General features: G+C 42.8%; 1 protein-coding gene across 1 annotated transcript; it reads left to right on the top strand.

Moving 5' to 3' along the window:
• The first annotated feature begins 1,353 nt into the window (after positions 1 to 1,353).
• Positions 1,354 to 5,752, top strand: LOC130137908 (uncharacterized). The gene is made up of 5 exons (XM_056310472.1): positions 1,354 to 1,686; positions 3,367 to 3,692; positions 4,094 to 4,384; positions 4,455 to 4,556; positions 4,674 to 5,752. Exons 2-5 carry the CDS (start codon positions 3,675 to 3,677, stop codon positions 4,911 to 4,913), a joined length of 651 nt encoding a protein of 216 aa, XP_056166447.1. The 5' UTR covers positions 1,354 to 1,686; positions 3,367 to 3,674; the 3' UTR covers positions 4,914 to 5,752.
• Positions 5,753 to 11,211: the final 5,459 nt, after the last annotated feature.

Genomic DNA, 11,211 nt, shown 5'->3' with positions numbered 1-11,211 from the left:
GCTGGACGCCGGCGAGGTTGCCCTCGCTGCATTTGGCGAGGGCAACCTCGCCCGCCCAGGCGAGGGGCTTCCCTCGCCCGACGGGCGAGGGTCGCCCTCGTCGGATCTCGGCGTCGGGCGACCTCACCGGCGTCGGGCGAGGGTCACCCACGCCCGACTCAGTGAGGGCCCTCGCCGGCGTCCGGGCGAGGGTCGCCCACGCCCAACTCAGGCGAGGGCGACCTCGCCCGACGCCGGTGAGGGAAGCCCTCGTCCGGGCGGGCGAGGTCGCCCTCGCCCGAGTCGGGCGAGGGTCGCCCTCGCCCGAGCCTCGGGCGTGGGCGACCCTTGCCCGACGCCGGCGAGGGTCGCCCTCGCCAGGATCCGACGAGGGCTACCCTCGCCCGCTGTCGGCGAGGGAAGCCCTCACCCGGGCAAGGCGAGGGTCGCCCTCGCGTGAGTCGGGCGTGGGCGACCTCGCCCGATGCCGGCGAGGGAAGCCTCGCCCGGGCGGGCGAGGGTCGCCCTCGCCCGAGTCGGGCGTGGGCGACCCTCGCCCGACGCCGGGCGAGGGTCGCCCTAGCCGATCCGGCGAGGGCGACCCTCGCCGGCTGCCGGCGAGGGCAGCCTCGCCGGGCCGGCGAGGGCGGCCGCCGCCTCGCCGGCCATGGGCAAGGCCGCCTCGCCCGGCCTCCTTCCCCGGGCTTCGCCGATGGCCGGCCTAGGCGAGGGAGAAAAGAAAAAAAAAGAAAAGAAAAGAAAAAGGAAAGAAGAAAAAAAAAGGAAAAAAATATTTAAAATTAAAAATGCTGACTGTATACGCTAAAAAAATTATTTAAAATTAAAAATGCTGACTGTACACGCTGACTCAGCCTCCGGAGCTACGCCGGCGTAAAAAATTAATAAAAATGCCACGTCGGATTTCCGGCCAAATTTGCACTAAAGTGATCTCTTTTGCTCCGACTTGGCACCAAAGTGATCCGAAAAAAAAGTTATGGCACCAAAGTGATCGCCGTACACAAGTTATGGCACTTGTAGTGTACTTTTGCCAAATAAAGTCCGAAATGGCGTCGAAACTTTATTTTCGTGGCTAAATACGTGGCTAATTAGCCACCAAAAAGGAACATAGTAGGGCAAGTGTCGCGAGGCTTTTTTTGTGGCTAGCCACAAATTTAATCCATGGCTAATTAGCCACGGTATTAATCACCTAAATAAAGTTTTGACGCTGTGACTGTGACTGACTTTATTTTATTTTTGTGGCTAATGAGTCACGAATTTAGCCACGAAAATTCGTGGCAAATATTTCCGCGCAATGCCGCCACGAAAATTCGTCAAAAAAGTCTTTGCGCGCAAAAGATAAAAATAAGAACCGGTTCTTAGAACAAGAGCCACTTTTGAGCAACATCACTCGCTTCCCCTCTTCAGAAACCCTAACAATCATCTTCGTCTTCATCGTCTTCTCTTGCAGTTGTCTACCCCCAAAATAACTACCCCAACATCACTCGCTCGGCTCATTCAAGCAATTGCTCTATTTTTCCCCACTTCCTATGGCTAGCTGGTGTTCGCTTCGCTACATCACCTCTAGCTTTTGAGGCCTTCGTCACTCCGGCGCGACTGCAGGCAGCTCTTGCTTCTCGTTCGATTTTTTTCGTCTCCTGTGACCCGCCAGCTCTCTCTCGGCTCTCAGTTCACTCTCCCGTCCGCCCCGTGAGTCTCGCACGATCGTATTTTGTCACTCGTCTCCTCACCCGAGCCCAACTAGGGCGGCCCTCGCGCAGATCGACGAGCATCCCTCCCGATCTGCGCGAGGGCCGCCCTAGTTGGGCTCGGGTGGGTGTCACCCTCGTGTTCGTGTGCTGTTATGCCCTCGTCTCTACCCTCAAGTTCTTTGTGCTATTCTGGGTTTGGAAGAAGGAGAGCTGCAAATCTTTTCATTGGTAGCCACGGATTTTTTTCTCTGTTGTTTCGATTCACTTGCTGTTGAGGTTATTAGTTATGTTCATTGGAATGTCTGTGCATAGGACGTATGTTTGATGAAATTCCTCAAAGAAATTTCACTTCGTAGTTAATCAGCAAAAACAAATCCATAATGGAACTAACCTTTGGAACAACATAAGGAGCGAAAGGACCCAAAATAGACTGCACTGCATCACAGTCATAGAATAAGTCCTTAGGACAGTGAAGTTTGTCATCCATGCTTGAAACAACCCATGGAACACCACAGATGCTATTTAGGAATGAAGATTTGAAGGGTATTCTATTCCCATTGTACTTATCGTTAAAGTAACCTACGTTTTTGTCACTGAAGCAATCATCCCACAATTTATCGAAAACCTCTAAGAGAAATTTACAACCAACACGATTTCCACTTGCTGACAACAAGGACAATAAACGGTCCAAATCAGTGGATTCCCAATCTTCAGCCCAACGCGCCATTCCCTACAAGTCCTGGCAGGGTTCAATGCGTGGAAAAGTTTTGTCATTTTGTTATTTCTCAATTTTTTTAGAAACAGATCACTATGTTGTTTATGATTGATACTAGTTGCCTAAGAAGCAAATAAAAATTTTAGAATGAGGACCAATATGTTAGGATTGGTACCTTTTGGCTGCTTGTCTTTCCATGTTGTTTTTAGACTTGTTCACCTTTGAAGATGAACTGCGATACCATCTTCGTTTGACCAACTTTACAACTGGAAAGGGAAAGGTAAATCTAGGAGACTCAAATGTCTATCCCCCGGAGGTTTTCATGTGCAGCATCGTTCGCAAAATGGGTTATGGTGATGGTTTCAAATGGGTTTCTCAATACATTAAGTAGCTTATTGATCCACAAGATGCAATACAGCTCCCCTAGAAAAAAAATATATGTTTTCAGCATTCACCGGCCTGTTGTTTTAGCGCTGGAGCTTTGCTTTAAACTGGACATATTTGTTGTGAATGTGTTCGGAAGGAGGAATCGTTGTTCTCTCTCTGTAAAATTTAGTTGTGGCAACAAGCTAGTCTCTCTGGTATTGTAGTTTGTTGATCGAAGTTCTCCCTGCCTTGCTTTATTTAGAACAGAGGTTTCTATTTTTTGATTGCCAAATATGCTCTCATTTATTTATATCTAGGTTTGAAAATTGAAATCAACAAAAAATAGGCAAGTATATCATGTCATGTAATATGCTCCCCTTTATTTTTCGTGGGATCTGATGTGGTCAAGATTTCAATAGGTTCCTTCGATGCCAGAGCTTGGTATTTATCAGAGGCGATAGCAAGTTTGTTTCATTTTCTCAAGTTTATCTCTTGCTCTCTGAAACAAAATGGTAAGCTTCATGACGTTCGTCATTTTGTGTCCCTAATACATGTTCATATTTTTTAATATATTTGTCTAACCTTCTTACTTGTCAGTATAAACGTGGAGGTCACATGCGTGGTGCGGTATCACAAAGAAGACCAGCCCCTTCCCCTTCCTCATCCTCGTCCCCGGTCCTTTCCTCTTCCCCTGCCCTTTCATCTAATCCTCAACCACTACATGTTGATGGACAACATGGACACATTGGCCCATCCTCCGAACCTCAAGAACATATTAGGGGACAACTTGGAGACATGTGAACTGAATTTACTTCAGTTCCATCTCCTTCGATTGCATCTCCTTCGGTTCTACCTTCTTCTTCAGTGCAACACTCGAATGATGAAGAAGATAGCCGATTCATGATATGGCCATGTGGAGATTCGTAAGTACTTCATTTTTTAACGTATATGTAAATTATGGATGTCAACTGAATTGTCCATGCTGCAAATTATCCGTATGCTTCATTGTTTCATTGTCCATATTATTATAACCTATTTGTAGATTCACAGATACTACCTATGTTGTGAGGGAACTTAATAAAATAGTCAATAACTGTTGGATGGGGCGGTATATTAGTTTCAGCAGCGCTCCAAAAGAAATAAAAAATTTGTGGTGGAATGAGTTCAAGGTAAGTTTTGTCATTCTATTTTCTCACAAACTAAGTTCGGTGTAGCATACTGATGGTCAAGAATGAATTCTGTCACGAATTATCTGGTGCATGGTAATGGATATGTGACCTGTGACCCTCATAATAACTTTCGGTTGTTTTTCTATTGATTGTAGCGGAAGTTCAGGTGGGATGAAATGGAAGAGAACGAAGTTAGAAGAATTTTTAAGAAGAAAACCGGTGATCACATGCGAAATGTGATGAATAAAGCAAAGAGAAATCAACGAAAGCCGGATTTTATTACAGCTGACAATTGGACGGAAATTACGACAACTTGGGAAACTGAGAAGCATAAGCAAATAAGTGAACAGAATAAGAAGAATCGAGCTTCTAGTTCTAGTGAAGGGTCTGCGTTTGCCACATATGTTGGGGGCTCTATCAACATCAGGGAGCATAGAAAAAGAATGGTAAGTTTGTTTAAACATGTTGTAAGTTAATCTAATTTAATGATTACTCATTTATGTTTATATTTTGTAGGCAGATGAATTGGGGACGCAACCGACATTTACAGCTACATTTGAATGCACATTTCAGAAAAAAGACAAAACATGGACTGGCGATCGAGCAAAAGCTATTAAGGTATGTAAGGTTATATTTTGGACTTTATGGAAACTATAATGAAAACCATGAATGCTTTTAATACTTATGGTAGTTATATATATGAATATTTTATTTTCACCTATATTGTTAATGTAGGAAAAATATGATAAACTTTTAATGAGCACTGCTAGTGGTGGTAATGGTGTTGCTGTGTCTGAGCCATCGGTTGACAGTATGGCATTATGGCTGGAGGCATCGGGTGGGATGAAAGGAGGAAAAATATTTGGGATGGGATCCTTGTCAAGGGCATACACAACGAAGGCTGCTGCAACTTCATCCTCCAATGCGGCTGTTTCAAGGAGGACACGACATAAGGAGCAAATGACTAAGAATTGAGCCAACTGAAAGATTTACTTGTACAAAAGGACGAAGAACTCAAAAATTTACTTGTACAGAAGGACGAAGAAATAAGAGGAATGAAACAACAAATGCAATTGATCTTACGACACCTCAACCTCGATCACGATGAGGTTCCTCCTGTACCTCCCACTAATCCAATAGGTGATGGGCACAATGATGAGCCACACAATGATAATGAGATTGCTGTTGCTGATGATGATGATTTTATTAGCAGTCCTTGCTGGTTCATTCTCTTTGGGGGTAAGCTTATGATGACCAACTTACAACAATTACTTTCTGTGCACAACTTTCTTACATGTCTGTACAATGCTTGCGAAAAATTGAAAATTTGACAAAAGTCACTGTTCTTTGTTCAGAAAATCATGATAGTTCAACATTGTAGAAATACATGCCTTATTTGATTTCAAATTTTGATCATATTTGCAGATGGGAGAAGCTAAGTTTCACATGTTGTACAATTGAACTGTGATTCCTTTTATTGCATGTTCTCAAGTGGACATGTTTCGAGTAAAGATGCTAATTTTTAAATGTTTTGAAGAGAATGATCTATCTTTTACATTTCTGAGTGACCACACAAATTCAGAAATTTGACTTTTGATATGTCATTCTTGTGGATGAGTTATATCCATTGTCAGTAACATAATATCTCAAAGTAAAACATGAGAAGCTTTACATGCTGAATAATCAATTCTTAAATTTGATACACTATTATTTGAAGTCAGTTTAGATTAGGGGAGCCTGGATACAAGGAAAGGTATTATGCAAAGAAATTTCATGCGTCAACTTCGGATGAGATAGAGAGTTAAAGAAGGAAACGGTACGTGTTTTTTTGTATCTTGAAGCTTTCAGTTTACTTTATTTAATATCAATATTATTTCTTGTAATTATTTTGATTTTATATTGTCTTGGTAACTTAGAATTTATATGTTTTGAAGTGTTCTGTACTTACTTCGCTTGATTTTAATTTCTGTAACATGGATGTAGTTAGTTTAGATGGTAGGGCAGTCTTAAGACTCTCAATGTCTTAATAGCATACCTTTACATTTAGATGTTTCCTTCAATTGCAAATCTGTGTGGATGTGGAAGTTCTGTATGAAGTGTTCCTTTTTATGGGGACTTACAACATAGAAGTTCTGGATTTTAATTTTTGCATTGCTGGGACTTACAGCTATTGGTGATTTGCACGAACTTACAGTTAGAATGCGGATGCCACCTTACTGGCTGAACAGCTCCCAGATTGGGATCTATGGGAAACCAGCCCCACAAGATTTCTCTGCAGATTACGAACACTGGAAACGAGTAGTGAGTGGCATGTACATGTCGGGGCTTGGAATTAGTTGGTCCGGCGTGAGAAATGTTATGGACATGAGAGCTGTCTATGGCGGGTATGATATGCTTATATTTTAATCTTCTTTAAGGTAAAATTGAGATGAATGTCTCATGAATGCTTTCTCCCGCTTCCTTGCAGATTTGCTGCTGCACTAAAGGATCTCCAGATGTGGGTGCTGAACGTGGTAAATGTTGACTCACCAGATACGCTTCCCACGATTGGTGCGAGTCCTTCAGCACGTACCCTAGAACCTATGATCTGCTGCATGCAGATCATCTCTTCTCCAAGCTTAGGAAGAGGTATGCAACTGGATCCCGTAGTCCCCACACTGTCTCTGTCTCTCTCTCTCGTGGTTCTTCTTAAACTCTACTTGAATTTGTCTGTTGAAGGTGCAAGCTTGCACCGGTAATGGCAGAAGTTGATCGAATCGTGAGACCTGGAGGTAAAATAATAGTCCATGATGAGTCCAATGCAATAGGGGAGATCGAGAACTTACTTAAATCACTGCATTGGGAGGTCCACTTAACATTCTCCAAAGACCAAGAAGGGATTCTCAGTGCACAGAAAGGTGATTGGCGGCCAAGCATATACACAGCTACTTCCTAATTATTAAGGCAAGTGCCCTTGATTTTGTGTTGCAAGCAGCAATAGGTACACTTTTTTAGCTATTGGTGAATATCTTTATTTATGTATCCACATTTCATCAGGTGTCGACAAAAGTGATTGTTTCTGGTGTCCTGCCGAGTACCAAAGCTGCCCACATTTTATGGTTGTCCCGCATCCTTTCAATGTATTAAATGATGTTCATTAATGCTTAGCTACCTCTATGAATTACAAGATTGGATATCCAATAGCATCATGTGAGACTTTGCAACTTTGCATATATCATTATCTTTTCCAGACTACCATCTACCTCTATGGTTGTCTTGTGTCTTTTGATTATTTTGAATGTATTACATGATGTTCATTAATGCGTACCTACCTCTATGGTCATACAAGATTTGATTGCCCAAACGGTGTTCTATGCTTGAAACATGTATGAACATCATTGTGGGGCGTAAATTCGGAAAATGTGCTGATTCGGAGGGCTGTTTATGTTGGAACTCCACTATTGTAGATTCTTTTCGGAGCTACAGTACCTCCATCATCACGCAGCAATTGATTCAAGCATAGGCCTTAATCAATGTTAAATATATATTTTAGCAATTAATTTTGCTGCTAATTAGATTTAAAATCGAAATCGTCCCTAAACAATATTCGTCGCAAACTTATTGACAAAAAAAAAAATTTCCTGGCAAATTAGCGACGAATTTTGCCACGAATAGATTTCGTCGCAATTTAGCGATAAAAAAAAAAGTGTCTTGGCAAATTAGCGACGACTTTTGCCACGAATACAGTTTCGTGGTGAATTAGCAACGAGATTTGCCACGAATAAATAGCGACGAATTTTGCCACGAATACAGTTCGTGGCAAATAGTGACGAATTTTGCCACGAATAATTAGCGACGATTTTTGCCACGAATAATTAGTCACGATTTTTGCCACGAATTCTTTTTTCGTGGCTAATTTAGCGACGAAAATTGCCACGAATAATTTGCCACAAATTTTTTTTTGTCACAATTTAGCGACGAAAATTGAAATTTTTTCATCACAAAAATTTGTAACGCCAAATTAGCCGCGAATTTTTTTTCGTGGTTAATTTCGTCGCAAATTCTTTTAGGCACGAATTTTTCTAAATTTTTCGTGGCAAAATTCGTGGCTAAAACCTTGTTTTTTATAGTGAAAGTAAACTTTCAATGCTATAAAATCAAAAAAGGAATCAATAATTTGCCTGTTGAAATAATCCAAGTAAGCTAGTTCTTAGGAAAAGTGCCAAAAAAGTCCTAAACCTTTTGCATTAGTGCCAATTTAGTCATAAACTTTTTTTTTGTGTCAATTCAGTCATAAACCTTTTGCATTGGTGCCAATTTAGTCCTAAACTTTTTTTTGGTGCCAATTCAATCCTAAACCTTTTTGCATATGTGCCAATTCAGTCCTAAACTTTTTGTCTTTATGCCAATTCAGTCCTTCTGGCCAATTTTGGCCTGGTTTTGCTGACGTGGATGTCGATCGGCCAGTGGCCAGTCACCGGCGCTGACGTGGACAACTTTAATAATATTTTAATTTTTTGAATTTTAATTAATTAATTTTTCTTTTCTTTTCTTTTTCCCCTCCCCTCCCTCCTTCCTCCGGCCGGTCGCCGGCCATCAGCGAGGTCGACCTCACCGGCCACCGGCGACGGCGAAGGCGAAGGCGAGCCTCGCTAGCAGTCTTTGGCGAGGGCTCGCACTTCCCCATGATTGGGCGAGGCCCGACTTTGCCGGATTTGGTGAGGTCAAGCCTCGCCGGCGGCTGCGCGAGGCCGCCCTCGCCAATGGCCGGCGTGGGCGAGCCTCGCCGGCGTAGGCCTCTGGTCGGTTGCCGGTTCTGCGACCGGCTAGAGGAAGGAGGGAGGGGAGGGGGAAAAAAAAAGAAAAGAAAAAAAAATATTCAAAAAATATTAAAATATTATTAAAGTTGTCCATGTCAGCCCCGGTGACCGGTCGGCGTCCACGTCAGCAAAATCCGGCCAAAATTGACCGGAAGGACTGAATTGGTACAAAAACAAAAGGTTTAGGACTAAATTGACACCAAAAAAAGGTTTAGGACTAAATTAGCACAAATGCAAAAGGTTTAGCACTTTTTTGGCATTTTTCCCGCCGGTTCCACCATCATTTGTTGGCATCATCATCAGGCAAAATCCCTGGTCAAAGATTTCAAAAATATTACCCGCGTCAAGAAAAAGATTGGCTCTATCAAAATGGAATGTCATCGTTGGGAATGTATAATTCCCAATAGGCACGTTATAACACAAGTCGAATTCTTGTTGACGAGCCTGAGGGAGCAACTGAAAATTGTCTCGGAAAAATCGAAATATCTCATTTCTCACTGCAGTATAGGCCGTTTGGACAAGCACAGTTAGAAAGCTTCCTGAGTCCAAAATAAACTCGCCCGTGCGGTCCGGTTTAATCTGAAAAATCTTTGAGCTTTTTGCCACACTGATGCTCATGACATTAATTGCATACCCCTTGACAGGAAGGAGACGTGTTGTCCAAACTCTTCCTCTAATTTGAGCTTCATCCCCAAAACGTAAGATTACGGTGCCGGCTGTTGAACGTTTTGGAGGTAGGCAGTAGGACATACGCATTTTAGTCTCATTTCTATACTGCCAAAGGATAGACCGCAGACGAGTGCCTAAGCCTAGAATTCCGGCTATGATGCTACTTTCTTCGTACTTTCCCAATGAAATTTGTGATTTTCGAGGCCACAACCGAATACGATGCCCGGGAATCTTTTAACAGCTTCTTTGTTGTTCGGGAAGCCAAAGGTATCCAACCCAATTGCCCCTTTGCTATAGCAATCAGAGGATCCACATCCAAAATAAGATGTTTTATACAGGCAAAAATTATTTTTGCATATTCTAGGAAAACAACGGGTATCATTGCAAGGTAAGGCTCAGTACGATGCTGATTCAAGTCTATTGAAGTTACCTTGCCTAATGTGGAAGCATTCGGTGCATCCTTCACATTGCATCCCTGTATCGTTATTACATGTATCGACCAACGAGTATGGAGCATAAGAATACGAGCCAACAGTCAAAGATGCTATAAAGTAACCAAGATTATCCATAGTAACTTTTGGTCGTAAGGTATAAGGTTCATATTCAGCTATTTGTTTACACTCTCCCAAATTCAAAGAAGTGGCTGATTCAAGTCGGTGGACACAAGCTCTAGATATTTTCGCGAGTCTTTGGTATCGTTCCTTATGGGTAAGGTTTTCAGGAAATAGAGTTTCGTCAACTTCATCTATTGGGATTAAGCTGATGCTAAAGCCATTGGTTTGGGACAGGATTTTGGCAATGAAAACACAAAAAACTAGGAATGCCATAAAGAGTCGCACGTGATGAAGTCATTTCTTTTGCTTTTGTTATCACTATGTGACTGTGTCTACTTCATAATGGATTATGTACTGTCACGCCCCGAACCCCGACAAGCGCGCGACACCTCAAACTTGGTCGAATCAGTGCGATGTCCCAGGAAATGTCGCCGACCCAAACCAACATATCATAGTCAAACACTGCGGAAACGAAAACATACACCCTGACAAAACAAAAATGGGGTAACAGGGAGAGATAATTCACCAAACCATCAACATTACATTACATCCACTATATTTACAGCATCCATACCGTCCTTCACAACTAGCAACTATCGCATCTACCACCGCCGATAACAAAACGGAACTGGCGGTTCGGGGGACTAATATTTACAACAAAAAGGGGCACCTCTAAAAAAAACGACAGTCCCACGTCTACTCCTAACTAACCCCTACGAACTCTAGTGGGGGGTCCACTCTGAGTCGGTCTCGTCGGTGTCAGTCTGATCCTTTGAAGACTCGGACTCAGCATTGACCTCAATCAGATTGTCCTCGTCTCCCGACTCCGCTAGAACTTCGATCGGCTAAATAGTTTTAAATAAAACCGTGAGAACACTTCTTAGCAAGCAACACCTTAAACCTTACCTAGGCTAACACGTACATCTGGGCATGTTCAAGCACACAAATCACACAACTAGCAAGCCAGAACAATAGTAGGCACAAATGTCTCACCTTGATACACACGAAATCTTACATGCGAATTCAAGCATTATTATCAGAAACCGACACCATATCGCACTCAATAATGCCAATCAAACCATATCTATGCCAGCATTCGCATATCAAACACGACATCATACGATCCTCATTTCACTCAAGCATACGCATCCAATTCATTTCTGACCTCCGTAAACACGCCTTAGGTCCAAAAACTAGCCATCGATCTCTAACCCGCGTAAACACGCCTCAGGTCCAACAACACTTCTAAAG

Source organism: Syzygium oleosum, unplaced genomic scaffold, assembly GCF_021117445.2.
Source record: "Syzygium oleosum isolate NSW1041296 unplaced genomic scaffold, Sole_v2.1 Sole_v2.04, whole genome shotgun sequence".
NCBI lineage: Eukaryota > Viridiplantae > Streptophyta > Magnoliopsida > Myrtales > Myrtaceae > Syzygium > Syzygium oleosum.
The sequence above is the reverse complement of the archived record's forward strand: the minus strand, read 5'-3'. Positions and strand labels throughout refer to the sequence as shown.